Raw genomic sequence first — 21,622 nt, forward strand, 5'->3', positions numbered from 1 at the left:
GCCATCAGATACTCTCTTGTTTTGTTCAGTCCATGCCATAGACCTACTGCAAGATCCAGGACTGAGAAAGTGTCTGAGCTTTCAGGAGCAATCCAACTCCCAAATCCTAAGACCTGGAAAATACCTGCTTTGCTCTTTGTAATTTAGACTTGCTGTGCATTGGAAAGAATGTGATTAAAATTGGTGTACTTCAGTCAGACTTTTCTACCACTGTATACTTATTTTTTTGTTGTTGTTCTGTAAAGCAAGGAATTTCTGTTGTAGGAGATTGCAGCTGTCCACCTGGCACTAAATTCAGTATACTCTTTGAGGGCGACAAGAGGCTGAGTTAAAAGAATACATGATTTAAGAATCTGCAGAGAAAAGAGCAAATAGATTGAAGTGGGAAAAAAAATCTACTTGTCAAACTAACAGTACAAAAGTTCTGTAGTGCTATGGCTACCTTTGGCAGAAGAAGTAATTAATTTGTTTTATGGGTCTGTTGTGTGTTCTGGCTGGGTTTTACCAATTCTAAGACAATTGAAAATGCAGTTTTAGATGGAGTTGGAAGCCTTAGAAAACAATGAAGAAACTTACCTCAGCGATTTGCAAGCATAAAAAAAACACACACACAAAAATAACAGCCCACACAAACCTAAACCAGCCAACAACATTTCAGTCCTCTAACCTTATGGGAACCTGCATCTTCAATTTCTTCAGGCTTTGTTAATTCCTGACTTTAATTGAGACTGCCAAAATGGGTGTTTAGGGGATTTTTTGTCATTGTCAGGCTAGTGTACAGCAGGTAGATGAAGTAGGGGTCTAATGTGCTTATATTAACTAAAAATATGTTTGAAAACTATTTGTGATGTGATCTGATTGTTGGTTTTTTTTGGTGAGCTTTTTGTTTTTCAATCCTAGGCGTGCACTGCAGTCAGCAATGATCAAGGATGGGCTCATTTGCTGGCTGGTTGATGTTCTAAGAGATGCAGATTGCCTGTCTGATTACACGCTGGAGTATTCCGTTGCCTTGCTAATGAATCTTTGTCTGCGGAGTGCAGGTGTCTCACATGTTGAATTATAAACTTACACCAAGAAATTTACACAGGAGATTGTGAATCCTTTCTGATGTACCTGGATTCTTTCAAGTGACTAGAACTGGGAGCTGGGATTTTCATAGCCAGAAATATTGTGGTGTGGTGCTATAACCAATGCTTTTGAGCAATTCTCTTTCCCAAGGATACCAAACTATGGAAATTAACTTGACCAAAACTTAAAGAATTAAGAAAACAGTTAATCAATGGAACTCTCTAAGATTCAATTCCTTTTTCATATCCATGTCTGAGAACTGCCATGCCAGTGTTCCAGGACCTCTTTTCTTTTTACTTGTGTGGGGAATTTGGTTTTTATAGAAGGAAGTAAAAACTGAGCTGAGTAAAAACCTTCACCTTGTAAAGTGAAATACTGACATGCTTCACTACTGTAATGCAGAGATTCCCCCCTCCAAAAACATAAGTTCCAGTCTGTGTCCATGAGACTTCAGTAAGTTTCCTTTTAGAAAGAAACTAAGGTAAGGGTGAAAAATCTTTGTTAAACATTTTGAAATCCCTTTGTGTGGCATGCTGTCCAGTATTGTAACTCTCTAAATCCACTGATTTCGGCTCAGTTATGCTAGGCAGCCTTTTGTAGGGACAAGAAATGGCATTGCTCTGTGTAGATTGTATTTAGTTCTGATTATAAGAAGTAAGCAACTTGCTCTGGTCTGTTACATTTCTTTTTTCAAGCATACTTATGTTTTCTCCTGTTGCAGGGAAGAAAATGTGTGCAAAGATTGCAAACCGTGTGCTCAAAGTTCTCTCTGATCTTCTTGGCCATGAGAATCAGGAGGTATTTGCACAGCAAACTTTAGGTTAAGGAAAATGTGGAAAGAAAAATTAAAGTAAGATAAGAAAGGAAGAAATGGAAGATATTTTTGTGTGGTTTCCCCATGTTGGACCCTCATGTAATAAAGCTGCATGAAATTTTCATAGATTTTGTTTTTTCATTGGGCACAGAATTATGTCTACCTGAAGGGAGGTTGTAGCCAGGTTGGGGCTGGTCTCTTCTCCTGGGCAACCAGCACCACAACAAGAGGATACAGTCTCAGGGGAGGTTTAGGCTGGATGTTAGGAAGAAGTTCTTCATAGAAAGAGTGACTGGCCCTTGGAATGGGCTGCTCAGGGAGGTGGTGGAGTCACCATCACAGGAGGTGTTTAGGAAGAGACTGGATGGGGTGCTTGGTGCCATGGTTTAGTTTATTAGATAGTGTTGGATGATAGGTTGACTTGATGATCTCAAAGGTCTCTTCCAACTTGGTTAATTTCTATTCTATTCTATTCTATTCTATTCTATTCTATTCTATTCTATTCTATTCTATTCTATTTAACAGATGTTGGCAGCTAAGGATGAAAGTCTGTTAGATGCATAGTTACCATGTAGTCCATGTGCCTTCTTGATTGCAGTTTCTGATAATGTGTAAATGTCATCTCACACCATACCATCTCAAGCTTACCTAGTTCATTAGAGGAACAATGTGGAGTACAAGCTCTTATATAAACATAAGGTGTGAAGAAGCAAATTTGCTAGCAGTTTTAAGAATATTATAAGAAAGCACAACACCTGTGACATGCAGGTCCTAAAATCTTTTTATCTACTACTTTATTTATCTACTGCTTCATTTATCTGCTACTTAACCCTTTGCTGGTACAAGAAGGCCAATGGCACCCTGGCTGGTATCAGGAATAGCGTGGCCAGCAGGAGCAGGGAAGTCATTCTGCCCTGTACTCAGCACTGGTTAGGCCACACCTTGAGTACTGTGTCCAGTTCTGGGCCCCTCAGTTTAGGAAGGATGTTGAGATGCTCGAATGGGCAACAAAGCTGAGGAGGGGTTTGGAGCACAAGCCCTGTGAGGAGAGGCTGAGGGAGCTGGAGTTGTTTAGCCTGGAGAAGAGGAGGCTCAGGGGAGACCTTATTGCTGTCTACAGCTACCTGAAGGGAGGTTGTAGCCAGGTGGGGATTGGTCTCTTCTCCCAGGCAGCCTGTGACAGAACAAGAGCACACAGTTTTAAGCTGCACCAGGGGTGTTTTAATCTGGATATTAGGAAGAAATTCTTCACAGAAAGAGTGATTGGCCATTGGAATGGGCTTCTCAGGGAGGTGGTGGAGTCACCATCACTGGAAGTGTTTAAAATAAGACTGGATGAGGCACTTAGTGCCATGGTTTAGTTGATTAGATGGTGTTGGGTGGCAGGTTGGACTTGATGATCTCGAAGGTCTTTTCCAACCTGGTTAATTCTGTATTCTGTACGTTTCAGTCTCCAGACATACTTTGCATCTTAGATGCAAAATTAAATTGCCTCAGAGGAAGATGATAAAAATTATTAGTTATTTCTACCTAATGCTTTTCAACACATCACTCTTATATCTGCTGTCTGCTGCATGAAGCATTGCTACAGTCACTTCTTTAACCATGAACTAAAATGCAGGCAAACAGTGAGTGAAGTTGAAAGCATAGAGAGGCAGAATTTTTACCAGGATATTCTAGATCATTTCTTTGATAGTTGTGCAAGGTGTAGCAAAATATAACATGCTATCTCACCTTTATATCCAATGATTGTATCATCAGGGGTTTTTATCACTTCAACTGAAAATAGAGAATAAATTTGACTGAAGTGTTCTATGGATTCATTAGAAGATGTAGCTCAGTTCTTCACTAGCACTGTTTTGATTAAGATGAAACTTGGCATACCTTTAGTGTACTGTTTCGTTAGCTTTGTTTTTATGATTGATGAGAGTTAAGACAGTGCATACTGATACAAAACAACCTCCCAGTCCCTAGACTGAAGTATTTAGAAAATGCCATCATACTGGTGCCTTGGAATGGCCTTGCAACTTCTCTGTGGATGCATTCTTACAACACAGTTTGCGCCAGTGCAGCTGGTAGAAGTTGTCAAAGTTGAAGATAGAAGGCAATGCTATTGGGTGCCAGGAGAGCTGAGAAACTGAGGAACCCTTGTGTAAATCCCAGTTCCTTATCATTCCTTGCTTCCCCTTCTCCCAGCCAAGCTCATTGTTCCTTTTTCCAATAGTATAGACAGAGGGTGACTGGAGTCTTTAGTGCCCCAACAGCAGCTGGTCAACACAAAGTTAGCATGCAGTCACATAATGGCTGATAGAACTAGCTTGACAGATCTGGTGGGTTTCACTAACTGTAATACAGAACTTTCATGCTAGCTGGGTTTTTTTCTCTGCTGAGGGACAGTAACAGACATCAGAGTGAGAGGATATATGAAGCTGGTACAGTTCTTATCACCCTGCCTAAGGCTACAATGCTTGAAGCCTGTCTCAAGCTTATGCTGACACAGTCTTGTTCCTGCTCTTTGTCCTGCTTTCAGTACTGCCACTAGTGTTTCTCAGAAAACAATCTTGTTTGGTTGGTTTTTTCAGGGCTAGGTCATTTTTCAAGAATAGGTTTTCAGAAGGGGGAGTGTGAGGTGTGGAAACCTGCATACAGTAGTGCTGATGCAGGTCAGCCATATCACAGTACATTTGCATCCTAAAAGTCCACTGCTTTCAAGGTGGGAATTTCTCCAAGTGCAGGCCAGCCTGATTAAACTCTCTGGACACAGTTATTCTGAACCTTGGCTCTTAAATTTTGTTTATAGTCCACTAGGTTGAATGCAAATTTTTTTCTTAGTGGTATGACCATTTCTTCCTTTTAGATACAACCATATGTGAATGGAGCACTGTACAGCATTCTTGCCATCCCTTCTGTCAGAGAGGAAGCCAGAGCAATGGTAAGAGATGCTGCTTTTCATAGCACAAAGGTTAACACATATGCCAGAGATGGCATGCACACAGACACCTGTTGAGCAGTGTACAGCAGGGTTGTAAGGTAGGAGCCATGGCATTTTGTGAAGAGGCCCTCCACCTTTGATATTCAGACAGGTATGAATGAATGGCTCAAACATGTTTGCCTATTTCTTGGTCTTTTCCCAGAACTGAAGCTCCATCAGTATGAAAGATTCTGCCTAACTCATAAATTAAACATGTGGCCCAGGAGATGATTTCATCTGACTTGCTACTTCTGCCCCCTATTTAACACTGAGTAGCCACTAAGAAGCTAAGTTCCTCCTGCTGCTTTTGTTTCTCCCTGATATAGACATGGTTAGCTGAGGAAAGCAGCAGGAGGAAGGCTTTGGCAGAACTAGGAATTGATCTCCTGTGGAAGTTAGTCTAATGGTAGTGAGTGTGGTTTAACTTCTGGATTTGAGAAAGCCATTTCTGGGATAGTAGTGTATTTTTGAATCTTAAGAACTGATCTAGAGTTAGGATGTTGTCAGATGTTTTACCTCACAGAGCACAGTGGATCAGAAGTCATCTTAAATCATTAAAGACAACGTCAAGCCTACAAGGGGCCACAAAGAGAGATACTGAGTTTAGGAGAAGGTCAAAGTTGGTGCTGCTTTTTACTTTCCTTCTCTGAACCTTGTCTCTGTGAATGCAAATCTACCCTTTCCTATTGACTACTGTGTACTGAGTTCAGAAGGCAGAAGCAGCAGAGGCATTGGAAAATTTGCTGTTCATCGTGGGTTCTTCTCTACTGAAACTTAGAAGCAATCTAGACAGCCTATTTCTGTTGTCTTTGGGAAGTGTATGAACAAAACAGAGCTCCTAGAGCTGGACACAGTGGTGTGTTTCACACTGCCTCTGTTTCTCCTCACAAAATAAAAAATGACACTTTAGCTAACAAAACTTCCATGACTGTGGTCACATGAAATACTGATCCAGCAATTTTTTCCACTACATCCAGGGAATGGAAGAAATTCTGCGCTGCTTTATCAAGGAAGGAAATGCAGAGATGATCCGACAGATTGAATTTATTATCAAGCAGCTCAATTCAGGTCAGAAGAACAGATGCAGCTATCTGAGCTGTAAATCTTTCAGAAAAGCCATAAGAAAGCTCATGTTTTCACTTGGTGTTGAAACTCTCAAAGAATAACAACAGTGTGATGGTCTGAGAGGCGGTGAATAGCGAAGGTCAGGATTTGAATGTCAGATGTATTTTAACATCTCCTTTTGTGTTACACTTAAAAAGAAGAAATAGAGGGCTGAGTAGGTCTCAATTGCAACGTTTTGGGACTGTAAATAGAATGACCTTGACTGTTTTCTTTGATGCCACTGGCCTCACAATAATGAGAGGACTGCTGTAAATGGCAAAAATAAACAGGTGGTACGATTTTAGCCTGGAGAAGAGGAGGCTCAGGGGAGACCTTATTGCTGTCTACAACTACCTGAAGGGTAGTTGTGGCCAGGAGGGGGTTGGTCTCTTCTCCCAGGCAGCCAGCACCAGAACAAGAGGACACAGTCTCAAGCTGTGCCAGGGGAAGTTTAGGCTCAAGGTGAGGAGAAAGTTCTTCACAGAGAGAGAGTTGTTAGCCATTGGAATGTGCTGCCCAGGGAGGTGGTGGAGTCACCATCCCTGGAGGTGTTCAAGAGAGGACTGGATGTGGCACTTGGTGCCATGGTCTAGTCATGAGGTCTGTGGAGACAGGTTGGACTTGATGATCTTTGAGGTCTCTTCCAACCTTGGTGATTCTGTGATTTGTAAAGCATGATTTAGGGACTAGGCCTGCTGCTTCTCATCTCTTGCTCTGCTGAGGAGTGTAGCTTTGTCATCCAAAATGGCTTACCCTGAACAGGGGGCAAGAGACCATCCTTTTTGGGGAGCATGTTGTTGTGTCTCAGGAGTTGTAGATGCTGTGTTAAGCTATAAGGAGTATTTATTGTATTTTCTATTCCCTGTGGCTGAAAAAAAGGCTGAGGAAAGAGAAGGCAAATAATGAAAAGGGTGTGAATTCAGGTGAAGTCTTTCCCTACAGTAAAAATAGAACAAGTCTGACTGCGTTCTTTGGCTTTTGGGACGAGCAGAAGACAGCATATCTTACAGTTCTAGCTGGTACTAGAACATTCAAGTATTTAAGCACTGTGTTGCCACTATGCAATATCTGTTCATCAAAGTTAGAGAATCTCTCCTCTTCTACCTGTGAATGGTATTTTTAAAAGGTTTTGTCTGACTACTGGGTAAAAGTTGAGTGTGCAGATTTCCAGCATAAGCCTGGCTGCTTTTTGCATTAGGAATAGTGTAGCCAGCAGGAGGTCATTGTGCCCCTGTACTCTGCATTGGTTAGGCCACACCTTGAGTACTGTGTCCAGTTCTGGGCCCCTCAGTTTAAGAAGGACATCGAGACACTTGAACGTGTCCAGAGAAGAGCAACGAGGCTGGGGAGAGGCCTTGAGCACAGCCCTGTGAGGAGAGGCTGAGGGAGCTGGGATTGTTTAGCCTGGAGAAGAGGAGGCTCAGGGGTGACCTCATTGCCCTTTACAACTACCTGAAAGGTGGTTGTGGCCAGGAAGAGGTTGGTCTCTTCTCCCAGGCAACCAGCACCAGAACAAGGGGACACAGTCTTAAGCTGCGCCAGGGGAGGTTTAGACTTGGGGTGAGGAGAAAGTTCGTCACTGAGCGAGTCGTTCGTCATTGGAATGTGCTGCCCAGGGAGGTGGTGGAGTCACCATCCCTGGAGGTGTTCAAGAGGAGATTGGATGTGGCACTTGGTGTCATGGTCTAGTCATGAGGTCTGTGGAGACAGGTTGGACTCAATGATCCTCGAGGTCTCTTCCAACCTTAGTTATACTGTGATACTGTGAAATGAGCTTGCCCCAAAGTTACAATGTCTGTTCTAAGTGAGTAGTATCTTTTATGTATAAAAGCAGTGTAGTGTTGAAGTGTTTGTAGGGAGAAGTGGAGTCTCTTATTAAAATTAATTGAAAAATGGAGAAACCTGCAAGTGCACACACCTTCCTTCAGCTATTGTCAGTCAATGCACTGAGACATCATAGTGGGATTTATGAGAAAATAATTAGTCCAAAGTGTTTCTGTTCCTGCCCTTTCCCCAGATAGGAACTGATTTCAGTAATTCATAGAATGCTTTATAGGAGCAAATAATTCCAGTAGCCATCTAGGAAGGAATGGGATGTCTATATGAGAAGCAAACTGAGTCTCACTCTTGTGAAAGTTAGACAATACCCTTGTAACAAGGGCAATAACTAGAGATTTCTGCCAAGTTGTACACTTACACCATTTTGGTTTGCTTCTTTCTAGATGAGCCATTAAATGACAGTATTGCATCTGATGATGAAGAGGAAGAGAAGGATGAGGAAGTAAGTGTAAAGGCCTTCTGGCACCTTTGAGAAAAAATCCTTAACCTTCTAGACAGAAAATACTTGTGTCAATAAATCACACTTTGGATTTGGTGGCTTTTTGGTTTGTTTTGGTGGGGTTTTTTACTTTTCTGTAATGATTCTTGCATTAACAAGAAAATGTAATCTGTTTCTGTTATCTTTTCTTCGTTTTAAGCCCTACTGTTTCATTTTGGCAAGTCACCACCTCTGTCATAACTGAAGGGATTATAGTTTGAGATGCTTAAAGGTATGAGGAGTTACTGTAGCAGTAAAACTCTTGCTTTCAAGCATATGTAGCTGGGTGTATATGTGTGCATATATCATGTATTTGCCCTGAAGAAGTCAGTGACACTGAGAGGTGATGAATGATCTCTGCAAATACTGCAGTTCTTACTGGGGTACATACTGAAGGGTTTTAGACAAAATGTAAGTTTTTTGTCCTGAACCAACAAAGAATAAGACACACAAGACTTACAAGTCAGTTGCATCCACATTCTTCTGGCTTGTTGTCACTCTTCACTAGCACTTGTCTAAGCTACAGTCTAAACCTTACCTTGACTTTACTGCAGGGTGGCTGAGTGAGTTTTTCACATGCATGTTGAGCCTGTCATGTTTGGAAAGCTAGGAAAAATGTAAATATTCCAGTTGCAACAGGTGGGGTGTGCTCTCAGCTGCCATGGGGTGCAGCACCTTGGCAAATCCAGTCTTTGCCTGGCAGTGTGCAGGGAGGTTTTGCAGTGGTTGGTTCATTTAGTTTGGTTTTGTGTTGTAGCCCTCCAGGTGTGCACACGTGAGCCCCTGTGACTTTGCCTAAATTTAGAGCCATGTGGAAATCCCAAGTTTAGAGCTGCAAGGAAGCTTTATTTAACAATCAGCTCTCTCTCCCTTTTGTTCTAAGTGCATATAGTAAACTAATTTTTCTCTCTAATAGAATTAGATTATTGTAACTATTTCACCTCCTGCAATCCTGAAGTGAGTTTTCACTAATCTTTCTGCTCCTCCCAGCCAAAATCAGTGCTTGTTGTGCAAGCTTGTTGTTTGTGGGAACTAAACATTGTAACTTGCCTTTGTTTAATGTGCTGCTCAACTGATGGTCTGAGGCTTTGGGTGTCTTAGGTGTCTCAATAAGAATCCAAGGTGGTGATATTTTTGCTTGAGCTCCAGAATACTTTTTTGAAGGATACTGTGTTCTGTTAGGAAAGCACAGGGATAAGAGACTCCTTCATGAAAGGTGTGGCATTGAATTGCACGATAACACTGAGCACTTCCATTACTTTACCTGCTCTTGGGGATGAAAGGAAGCTGAATTCTCCTGTTCAGTCATACCCCCTAAACAAGTTGCTGCTGCTCACAACCCCAGCCAAGGCTCTCAGTTAGAAAATTTTTTTTAATCAGTTTTTACTGCTTAACCATCACCTGATTCAAATTCTGTCACTCTGAAGAATTTGACTCAAAAATAAATGTAAGCTTTTGAAACAGAGAAGTGTCTGGTTCCATTTTTCATTAGCTTTGCTGTTATATTAAAAGGACTCACTCAGCCAGTTTTAAAATCAACATTAATTGTGGCATGTTCTCAATCCTTGTTGCTGCTGGGAGCTCCATTTCTGTTTCTTAGTCCCTCGGTTTGGAAAGCAGAGTTTCCAAACAGCACGGCAGCAAAATCAATGTCCTTACTTTGTCAAATAATCAAAGATTGTGTTGACTCTGCCTCAGTGCTTGAGACCCCTCCTTTATTTTAGAAGTTCTGTGAGGTACTGTTCTTTGGTGGGGTTCTGTGATAACATCTGAGGTTTATAGAACTTTGAACTACCACAGACCAAACGTATTTCAGAGTATGTCTATATATTGCCAATTTAGCAGCATGCATTCAGACTGCTTACTGAAACTATAATTTATTGCTGATCCTCTCAGTACCAGCATTTATACCTTCACAACTCAAGAAACAACAAAGTCATTTTTATGGGGACTTCTTTGGCAGGTTTTGCTCCAGCTTTTACTGTTTCCAAGAGCACGCAAAGGTTCCCCATGCTGTTGCTGTTACCTTTCATGGTTTTGTGCTTTGATCTGTGTTTATGCTATTACTCAGAAACAAACTGGCTTTCAGTTTTGTCTGCTAAACTTTAAATTGCTCAGTGTAGGGCTCAGGATGCCCTGGCTTCTGAAGTACATACCCACCTTTGTTGTGTTAGCCATCTGGGGTGTGTTGACACCCACTGTCACAGTGCATGTTTTCTGGTGCTTAATAGACTCTTGACTGTTCTATGAAATACTGACTTACATTAATCTTCAATGTTTGATCTTCACTTCTGCTTTTTATTTGACTTGGGCCATCTTTAAAAGCTGCTTGTAAAAGTGCATGTGATATCATAGCTCTAATTCAGAAGTTACAAATTGGAGCCGGGTTAGATAACTAACTGCACAGTGATGATTTATCAGATGCCTTCTGATCCTACATCACTCAACACCTAGCAATAAAATCAGTAAACTGCAGTGTGAAAACACACTTCAGCTAGAGAATGCATCAAAAGAAAGAGAGCTTAGTCACAGACCTAGCCACAGGACTTCAAGTTACTACATTAAAGGACTTTGCTACTGTCTGCTCTAGCCTGCGAGCAGTGATGAACAGGGCACCAATTGTGTTATTTCAGCAGTGGAATCATAGAATCAGAACTGGTTTAGTTGGAAAAGACCTCCAAGACCATCAAATCCAACCATTAACCTGACACCACCATGGCCATAAAACCACATCCCAAAGTGCCACGTCCACATGTTTCTTGAACAACTCTCAAATAAATATCCCATTGCCATTCAACTATGTGTTCTGTCCCATCACAGAAATAAAAGCAGGCAACTGAAAGCCAAAATATTTAACCAAAGATTACAAAATATTAAATCAGGAAGACCTTTGTAGACGTCATCATCAGCGCTCTCTTCTGTAGGGAAGGGACTTATTCCTGTGCCTGATAGCACATCCATCAAAGCTCTTCTTATGTACAAGGAGGCCGAGGCAGGATACATTCAGGCTCAGTTACCTGGTATGTTAAGTAATGTCATGGAGCAAGGCTGGCAGGGAGAGATGGTGTTCAGTCTGACAAAATGTGTCAACCAGGTTATTGGAAGGGGTAGAACTTGGGGAAACCAAGGATGATCTGTGAAGAGAAATGAAATGCATCATGTATGCAAGAGAGCAGGGTGATGTTCTGATGTGGGCATAGTGTTGGCAGTGTTCTGTAAAGCACCCCCAAAGAAAACTGTTAGCTCTTGATGCTGCATGAGTAGAGTAGAGTAGAATAGAATAGAATACAATAGAATTAACCAGGTTGGAAAAGACCTTTGAGATGATCAAGTCCAACCTATCACCCAACACTATCTAATCAACTAAACCATGGCACCAAGTGCCCCATCCAGTCTCTTCTTAAACACCTCCGGTGATGGTGACTACACCACCTCCCTGGGCAGCCCATTCCAAGGGCAAATCTCTCTTTCTATGAAGAACTTCTTCCTAGCATCCAGTCTAAACCTCCCCTGGTGCAGCTTGAGACTGTGTCCTCTTGTTCTGGTGCTGGTTAATAACAGATTTAAACTGAAATAATTTCATCATTTATAAGGCTTCTATTGGCAACTTCTAAGCTTTTTTTTGTTCAAAATGTAGTACATTGTGGAGTTTGGAGTGTAGTGGGGTTTCGTTTTGCTTGATACAGATGATTGTGACCCAGTCCACAAGTGTTTAGTTGTGGTTTTACACTACCTGGGATATTTTTCCCACCTGCCTGGCTTCCCAGGTAATGAGGGGCTGATTGTAACTTATCTTGCCTTGGAGAGAAAGGCAGACTGAACACCTTCTGAGGTCTATACAGTGTTATGTTTTATGGCTGATTGTCTGGGGAATACCTCTTTAGGAGGATGAAGAAGCTTGACAACCTGGTATCTTCAAAGCACTTATAGAAGAAGTTAAGGTGTGTTTTATTAAATCCACACATGAATAAATACATTATGGAAAATTTTGCTCCAAGCCTCCAAATACTGTGTGGATTGTTTGCAGTAGTTCTGTATCTGCTTCAGTGGTTCGCCCACAGGCATCTAATGTCTCTTTAACTACCACATCAAAAGCACGTGCATAAGGCTGTTGGAGATGAATTGGGACCTGTGGGAGGTTTGTGCCCTTTCTGAGCCACGGTAGAAAACCAGGCAGGGTATTTCAGAAGTAGAACTGGATGGTGCTTTGAGCTACTGAATTGAGCCCTTTTTGCTTGTACATTTTCTGCTTAATGCCTGTGAATAAGGAGATGATGAGCAAGGAGAACAACAAAATAAAACCAAAACTTATGAGGCTGAAGCCATTTGTAAAGAGGTCATTGAATGTTCCAAGAAGGCAAGCTTGTAAAGCTCTGAGGAAGCCAGCACCTACTTGGTCTGAGTGATGGTAATCTCATTATTTTGCAGCAAATAAAGACTGGAATCAGTCAGCCATTTCCATTGTAGGAAATACCTTCCCTGTACACACTTCCAATGTTTTTTCCCCTCATGCTATTTTTGTAGAGCACTGTCCCAAGTATCCATATTATTGGCTACCCTAAGAGTTTGTCCCTGGGCGTCTGCTTTTTGGGTGGAAAATGCTCGTACATTACCACTTACATGTGCAGTACTAATAGTCATTTGTCTGACACATATCATCCAAGTGACTGCTGAAGTGAGAACTAAATGAAAACTTCTTGGAACCTGACCTGAAAGAACATGTGTGTTGCTGTTGCAGGAGGACCATGACATCATGGAGGCTGATCTGGACAAAGATGAAGTTTTGCAGCCTCAACTGGGAGAGCTTGTGGGAGAGAAGCTGCTGACAACTGAGTACTTGGGAGTGAGTACCATTTGTTAGGATCTGAGTAGAAATTAATTTGCTCACTTGTTTAATTTCAGTAGTTTCATCACTTAAATCTTTTCTTCACTTTGTTTTTTGAAGAACTGGATTCTACCTGCATAGCAGTCCAGGTCTTTCACAATCTCTTCATTAGCTGCTGCTCAGAAGCAGCAGAATAAGTCTGAGAAAGGTAGCTACGCTTTCACACAAGGTGGTCAGGCTGTGGCTTAGTAATAAGCTAAAGGCAGCCTTAGGCTTCTAGTGCTACATCAGTGACTCTGTGGGCACACAAAGCAAAGCACTATGAGCAAGTTAGTACTGGAATTCTGCTGGTCTGAAAGTATTATAAAAAACCCAAACAAACAAACACAGAAGAGTTGCAAAGTCAGCTGCTCCTGCAGGTGTTACACCCGATCAAGTTCTGTATGCCTTACCTCAAGCAGCAAAAATCCATTAAGTAAAAAAGCCCTAAGTTTGCACAAATGCCATTTAGTGTGCTGTGACTAATTTGAGATTCACATGGTGGGAGACCACCTGGATCTCAGAGCCCATAGGTCTACTGATGATGATGATGGGAACAGCCTACAGTGATCCCTGGGAATTTTATCTGGTGACTGTGATATTTCCTCTGCAGTTCCAGTTAATCATCTTTTCATTGCATTCTCTCTGTTGTTCATTTCTCTTTTCACATTTCTTTATTTTCTGTGTATCAGATAATGACTCATACTCCAAAAACCAAGAAGAAGCTGTCTCCTGGTGTTCATCAGAGCATAGATGAGCCTCTCCAGAGGCCCGTGACGCCAGGTCATCACAGAACTGTGTACCTAATGTAAGTGCAAACATGAGACCAAGATGGATTTTTTTTTTAAAGGTTTTTGTAAAAAACAAACCAAACACTCCAGCATTACCTGATAAATAAACCTTCCCCACATAAAAAGTGCATTGCCATTGTCGTCTCTTAAAGACAGCTTCAAAAAAAAAAAAAGAAAGAAAGGAGAGGAATATTGTAGGCAGAGAAAGGTCTTATTGACTAAGCTAATGTATTTGGAGTAGTTGAGTAAATGTTTACTGATAAGTTTTATTTACTCATGATTTTGATTTAAATTTGTATTATATCCTGCTTGTTCATAGTTCTCTCATTTTCTCATGGTACAGTCTATTGAGAAGTTGCATGGAGTGTCTAAAATGCCTGGGCTCTTCCACTTCATTAATAAGAAAGTATCTTGTTCTGGGGAGATTTGCTACTCACCTGTAAGAGTGAGTAGCAAAAGAAAATGGAAAAGAGAAAAACCTTTGTAGGTTGGGTTTCCTGCTTTGGAAGAAATGCATTTTCCAGCAGGAGAGTCTGTGACACCTTGCTCTTGTGTGATTCAGGTCAGAGGTAGAAGGCTGCATTGTAAATGGAATAAAGAAATCTTACAGTATAGAGCTCTTTGAATATGCTCTGCCATATGTCTGTGTCTTAATCTTTTAATTTCTGAGATTTCTCCTTTTCCCTGTCCTGACTAATGAAGTAAAATGGCAATGAGATCTCAGATTAAGTGAGTTTTTCAGTTGCCTACAATTTGGGATTTTATCAAACCGAGGTAGCTGTGATACAGGCAGCAGTTATGAGGAGTTGATGTTTTCATTTCTGCAGATACTTAATCTAAAAGAGTACAAGTCACTCTAAGAAAGTATAGACATGAGTACTCAAAAATCACAATATTGGTGTGTCTAAGTACATTAAAATGAAGGGGTAGCCTGAAATACAGCGGTCTAACAAAGTTAGAAGGTAGAGGTGGCTCCTAGGGGACTGTTCCTCATCATCCCTCCTGCCACTCTTTGCTTTCGTGTTCATATTTACTGTTTCTTAAAGTACATTTATTCCCCATTTTAGTGTGGGAGTCCCATACAGAAAACAGTGAGGACTGATTTCAGCTGTAGTTCAGCAGGTGTAGTTGAATCTGATAGAAGCCTACTGGTTTGCATTGGGAGTGGTTGCATCTTTATCTTGCCCAGGTTTGTTTTCCCCTTTATCTTGTGCTGGGGACAGCATTCCTACAAGCAGATGATCTGACTGGCAGCCTTCCTGAGTTGCCCAAGTGGCAGCTCTACCATTCATATAGGATTAAATTGATTATGTTACCAGGGCCTTAGAATGGACAAGAGTAACATACTCTCTTTGATCACGGTGCCTATGACTTGTGCCTGGTGTAGCCTGATTTCTGATTTGGAGTTTCTTACTTTGTAGTCAGAGCATTCTCACAGTTGTTTAATTTTACACCATCCTAATGCCCACAGCTTTTGCAAGCCCTCTTCCTATAAATTAAATGTGTGTGTGTGTTTTTAGAAGAAAACAGCAACTCATTAATGCAAGCTCATATAAGTAGCATAGTGAATATGTAGTAATTTCTCTGCATCCTCTAAAAGAAACTGCAGGCCTTAAAAATCTCAGCTGGCTAATACATGACTAGCTATATAAGTGGCACTTTACTGTGGGGTTGGTGCTACTGAGTTCTAAGTCCCATTTCCTCTGCACAGTATTTTGCCCATCAGAAGTTTTGGCATCAGAAATTATCTGTAGAAGTGCTGCCTCTCTTTACCACCATCTACCCAGGCAGTGCTTTAAGTATCCTGGAATACCAGAGTGATGCTGGTGCCATATTTTGTCAAAGCTTGACTCTCCTGATGAACATGCAGCTCATGCCTCTGCAAGATGGCTTCAGGACGCTGCTGGATATAAATTAAAAGCAGCACACTTTCTACCACATTGGTTCTGGTAGCTTTGGGTCAAAGAGGAGTGTTAATTTGATGGCATGAAGCCATCTTTATGAATTGCCTCCCTGGAAAATGAGGGAGGAAAAATGTAAACAGCAGAAATCTGACATGGTGAAAAATATTTTCCCTCCTGCTCTGGCCAAACAGTAGAAATAATGTGAGTGTTTGATGCTCCCTTGCTTTAAGTAGGAAGCATGAGGTACCACCCTGAGTGAGAAGTTTGTGTTTTTTATCTAACTGATCTGTGTGCGAGAAAACTGCATGAAATAGATGAAGACTTTCTTGAGCTAGACTTTACGACAGAAAAGGACACATTTTGATGGCTTTTATACTATCCCAATTTTAGTAGGAATTCATTTGGTAAAATGAGAACATACTCTCTTAGGAAGCCTTGCAAGAGGAAGGCAGTAAAAGTGACCAAGTCTTAGCTGCCTTCATTTGGAAGGACTGTACAAACTGGGTGTATTTCATATTTTAAATAACTTTAAGTGTCTGGGATTTGTATCAGAGGAAATGGCATAAAAAAATGTCATACTTTTTAGCCTTGTGTGCAGCTTGTGTACATGGGGACAAGCTGGGACAGCTGATCTCAATTATTTGAAGTTTTGGATCCAGTGTAGTAGTTAAACTACAGTAAACATTTGTATAAATGCTTGCAGCCAGAGTTGGAGTAAGTATAACTCGTTTGAATGTCTTCATGTGAGACTTGGTGTAACACACTCCATTTTTAACACATCAGGGCAGAGGCAGCTGTTGATGGAGGTACTATAATGTATCTCTTTGAGTTGGCGGTTCATACCTCCAAGAGGTGGGGAGGGGCAGATTTCTGGTGCTGAATAGAAGCATTCACACAGAAAATGAATGCAGAATAGCCACTGCACATGTAGCAGCTATTCCATGCTAATTTTCCTATGACTTCCCAGTGCAGAGAAGGCTCTAGTTACTTTGCATAAGTTGTCATGGGATCCCTATATGGACAGGCTGTTGCTGTATGCAGCTGAGGGAGCCAGGAAATACTGGAAAGCTGCCTTTCTTTTTTTTAAACCCCCCCTGTCCTCTTTAAAGACTCACTGGCTGAGATCACTCAAAGGGGATTGAACTACTTAATATTCAACTAGCTGTTTCCTTAGAAACTGTTTTAGCTGTGAAATCATTAACTGCCTCCTCAGATTGCATCCTTTCTAGCTACAAATATAGTCTAGCTACCTTAACCTGGGCAGAGAAAATTTCTGTGCCTGCCAACTTCTTTTCACAAATCTCTTGCTTCTGCTGTGTTTTATTGCTTATTACTAACCAATCTTTTCCCTGTTCTGTCCTTCAGCTACTTCAGTTTCTCACTGATCCATCTCACTTGGGAAACCATCAGTTCTACTTACCACTTGCATTGGTTTAAGTCTTTGTTGTAGATTGCTCTGTAAAGTGAAATGCTTGTAATATTCAGGAGCAAATCAGGAGCTAAGTATTGAAGACCTCTCAGGCCTACTGCTAAAGCCTTTTTCTTTAAGTGTCCTGCTGGTATTTTGGGTCTTCATACTGTAAGGAGTTATGGTTTCCTTTCCTTGGCAGTTTCATTGCAGTAGGAAAAAAATGTTCATTTTGACTATGTCTAACATCAGCTGGCTTGGAGAATTCATTAAATTATGTCCTTAGCCCTAGCTTTGCAGTATTCAATATCTTTGACTGCATTACAGGCAATTAGAAGGAATTAGAATTTACACTCATGCAACTTTTTATGCTGCAAGCATTCATCACTCTGCATTCTCCTTTCTTCTCCAGGCCAGAAAACGATACCAATTCTTGTCATGACAGGGATGAGAAGCTTCAGTCTTTGCCAAGTGGTCTTCCCCCTGTTTGTGGTGGGAGCAGGTCCAGCGTTTCTGACCTCTGCATTTCCCCTTCAGGTAAGTGTGTACTGTGAGTGCTGTTGGTAACTGTTGATGGCTTTCTTGACTGAGGTAGGCATTTGGGGACTAGCTTGTATTTCGTTGGGTTTTATGTTTTTAAAATGTAGCCTTGGAACTGGCTCTCTATTTATAGACCCTGGGGCAGCCTGCAAGACCTTGGGGCACACAGTTGGATTTTGGCTTGAGCTGAATGAATGGCTGCAGAAGGGAATGTGTGGTCAGCAGAAACCAATGGTCTCACTTGCCTCACTCCATCTTGCTTCCTGTGGAAGGGCCAAGGATCCTATTAATGGCTTCCAAAGTGCAGAGTGTGCTGTGTTTCACTCTGTGATGTCCTTTGGCTAGAAGAAGAGCTGGAGCCCAGAGACACTGCACTTCCCAACAGGCAAAGCCCCTTACTTGATCAAATATACCCTTGTTTGGATCTAAATGAATCACTGTCTGCTGGCACCTGCAGGCTCTGTTGGCTAGACCTCTGTATAAAAAGTTGAAGGCAGCTGCAGTTATCTGCTTAGATTTGCAAGTGCATTCAAACCATAAAAGGCTGTGGAGGATGGGAAGCCCCATGTGCTGTATAGCTACATTGTGGGTGATGCTGCTAAAGATTCTGGCCTTGCAACTCCAACCGAAATTAATGCAAACTCAGCTGGACCTGAGAGCTCAGAAACATGTGATGGAATTTACAAGAACACAGGCTTCTGAAATACGTTGTTTCTGAACTTCTGATACCCATGGGGTCATGGAATTTTGGATGTGGGAGTTTCAACCTTCCTGGCAGGGATTCATTAACATTTCCAATTGGGAATTTGAGGCAAGATGCTCCGCAGTCTTAGGTGAAGGATCTTGCAGCGTATCCGGTACGGAATTATTAAGAAGTTCAGACCGAGTATGCCTTCACTGTGCTGGAAAATATGCTTTGAAGCAGCAAAGGAGCAGCATACTTCGTGCTCTCTCTTCTATTTTTTTTAAATTTCCTAGCGGAAATGAAAAGGATTCTGAGAAAAGTAACCAAGGTCTTGCAGATAGGAATTTGCTTGTGTAATGCCTGGAGCTGATAAATTTCACATGCTGAGTGGAAGCCATGTGAGAGAAGCAGAGATGAAGCTCCTGGTCAAGATGGGCACTTGAGTTCTCCGTGTTGTGCAGGAATGAGAGCTGCTGGTCTCCAGCCTCTCGCTCCGCACAGGAGCGCCTGGGGTGTAGCTGAGCCCGTTCTGTGGGGAGGTTTAGCTGGCCAGGGGCGGCAGCTCAGAACAGCAGAGGCTGTAATCTAATTGAGAGCATACTGGCTTGACAATTTTCCTATGCAAAAGACAAAAACAATGGAGTTTTACATACTCGTGCTTTTTAAAGGAAGTTAAACCAAGCAGGTATCAAAATGTTCCTATTTTAAAGCGTAATTGAATGCAATTTCTGAGGCATTATGCAGCCACCAGCAGCCCGGCATGCCTTCTGAACCACACTTTGATAATATCTTTCTGAACCACACTTTGATAATATCTTGCAGGGAAATGCATTCACTCACCTCTGTCACTTTTTTTTTTGCTGTGCTGCTGAGGCTGTCTGACAGTTTGATTGTAGGCATTTATGGAGAAGTTTAAACGGGGAGTTTGCGTAAGTCAAGCGAAGCAAATGTTCATTTTTGATGGTGAATATTGATTTCAAGCCTCCATGCTGAAGTAATTCCTGCCAACTTTACTGTTCCAGTCAAAATTCTTTGCAGGTAGATTCTGGTAAGACTACTAGATTGTACTTTTTCTTGTAGAAAACCTTGGAGGCCAGTTTATGCAGCAGAACAAGAGGACACAGTCTCAGGTTGCACCAGGGGAGGTTTAGGCTGGAGGTTAGGAAGAAATTCTACACAGAGAGAGTGTTTGCCCATTGGAATGGGCTGCCCAGGGTGTGGTGGTGGAGGCACCATCATTGGAGGTGTTTAGGAGGAGACTTGATAGGGTGCTTGGTTGCATGGTTTAGTTGATTAGGTGGTGTTGGATAATAGGTTGGATGATGATCTCAAAGGTCTCTTCCATCCTGGTTTATTCTATTCTATTGCAAGTTCACATGTGCTATATGTGTAAAAAGAGAAATCATTTTTGTGTGTGGCAGAGGCAATTCTTCCAAGCACTAATCCAGCCAGTGAAATGACACTGAGCTGCTTGAAGGATTGTCAGAGATTTGTTTGAGGTTTTTTTCAAGTGGCCAGTGAGACACATGCTTGTTTTTCTTATCCTGGGGATTTAGAGAGGAGAGGGAACTTGAGAGGAGAGATCCCCTGTTTGCTCATGTCAATGACAGGGCTTTCACTCTGTATAATGGCAGTCAGACTGGATCTTTGGACATCCTGTTCTCCACAGGCAGTGGGGTTTGTCATTTTTAAATTGGAAAGACTTTAATTTAAGGAAACAGAAAATAATTCCTTTGTCTTCTGGTGCCTTCTGAGATACAGCAGGGAGCAGTACGTTACAGAAAGGAGTAAAAAAGAAAAGTATACTGCTTCTAGAGACCCATTATGCCTTGCCAAACATCTTCACTGTGAACTAAATATGCCCTTTACTGAGTTCTGATGGTCATTGTGCAGTACCAGGAACCTCTTCACTTCAGAATATGCATTTTCCAGCCTTACATGAATACTTTGGGATTCAGAGTTTCATGCAGTCAGGTTGTGAAGCGAATAGTAAGGGACCAACAGTGAAAAGATGGCTAGAATAAAAGCTTCATGTGAGCAGTTAGCATCTTCAAGGTCACATCTCAAGGAAGCTAAGTTTAGCCTCAAGAAACCTTGATCCTCTTGTTTTCTGAACATGAGAGCAGCACTTAATGTCCTCCATGCCTGCATATATTCAGCTGTTCTTGAGTTAGACTGGTTTTTAACGAGTCCATCCTTTTTATCACTTTGGTAAAGAATCAGTAATTCTGATTCTTCTCTTTTTTGACTCCTATGAGCAGCAAAATTGTGGACTGTAGATGACCCCTGGTCACCTTTCTTTGTTATGCTGAATGCCAGACGGAACATGCACTGGGCAGCCAAGTGGTTGTCTGAAAGTGACCTGATCTGCATCCGTATCAGCATGTGAGAGTAAATCAGGACAGCAACCTGTCCTGAGCATGGGACAAACAGAGCCAGGGATTTTCCGAAGCGCTTACTGAACTTGCACATCTCGATTGCCTTGTGTCTCTCAGCAAACTGGCCATCATTCCCTTCTCCATTAGTGCAAGGCAGAAAGTGAGGGCTGTTGAACAAATGCAGTAGACCTGAAGTCAAACTGAAGTGTAAAACATTGGGGTTTGTCCACAGTAGCTACTGTGGATCTGAACAGACAACTTCAAGTGGCTGCATTCCAGTGGCTTTCATGGGATCTCGGTCATTTAGCTTGATACACGTTAACTAACGGTCTGCATGCTCCTAGCCCATTGCAAGTGCAAACTGTAGCTGCTTTGAAAATGATCCAAGATTGTCTTACTTCCCAGCTGCAAAGGGATGGAAGTGTGCACACTTGCAGTTGGCTTGGCTCAGCTGATGAACTGTAGTGCACTCAGTAGCCTGTCATTATCCCAAGGTTTCCTTCATACAGCAGGAACTGTGACTTGATTGTGTTTGCAGTAAAACTGTATAGAGACAGCTCCTCACTGAACTGTGTTTGTTTTTTACATTGCAGTTGAAATGAAGTCATCTAAAGCATTCTCACCAGGCCACAGAATGGGCCAAAGCATTGCAGCTGGTGATGGTGTCTTGTCTTCCCAATCCATTGACTTCACGGAGGAGGAAGTAAATGGGCAATTGCACAGGTATGATTTATCTACAGGAGTATCTAAAAGTACAGAAGCAGTCTGAAGGGACTTG

At 41.8% G+C, this 21,622-nt stretch overlaps 1 protein-coding gene across 1 annotated transcript in view; it reads left to right on the plus strand.

Annotated features, from left to right (window-relative positions):
* Positions 1-21,622, plus strand: part of ARMC9 (armadillo repeat containing 9) — a 67,153-nt gene that overhangs the window by 36,095 nt on the left and 9,436 nt on the right. Inside the window, exons 16-24 of the mRNA XM_009903506.2 lie at positions 901-1,040; positions 1,790-1,866; positions 4,740-4,814; positions 5,831-5,921; positions 8,180-8,238; positions 13,013-13,117; positions 13,831-13,946; positions 17,654-17,778; positions 21,438-21,567. Of these exons, the coding sequence (XP_009901808.2) occupies positions 901-1,040; positions 1,790-1,866; positions 4,740-4,814; positions 5,831-5,921; positions 8,180-8,238; positions 13,013-13,117; positions 13,831-13,946; positions 17,654-17,778; positions 21,438-21,567 (918 nt within the window). The remainder of the gene's footprint in view (positions 1-900; positions 1,041-1,789; positions 1,867-4,739; positions 4,815-5,830; positions 5,922-8,179; positions 8,239-13,012; positions 13,118-13,830; positions 13,947-17,653; positions 17,779-21,437; positions 21,568-21,622) is intronic.

Source organism: Dryobates pubescens, chromosome 13 (assembly GCF_014839835.1).
Source record: "Dryobates pubescens isolate bDryPub1 chromosome 13, bDryPub1.pri, whole genome shotgun sequence".
Lineage (NCBI taxonomy): Eukaryota > Metazoa > Chordata > Aves > Piciformes > Picidae > Dryobates > Dryobates pubescens.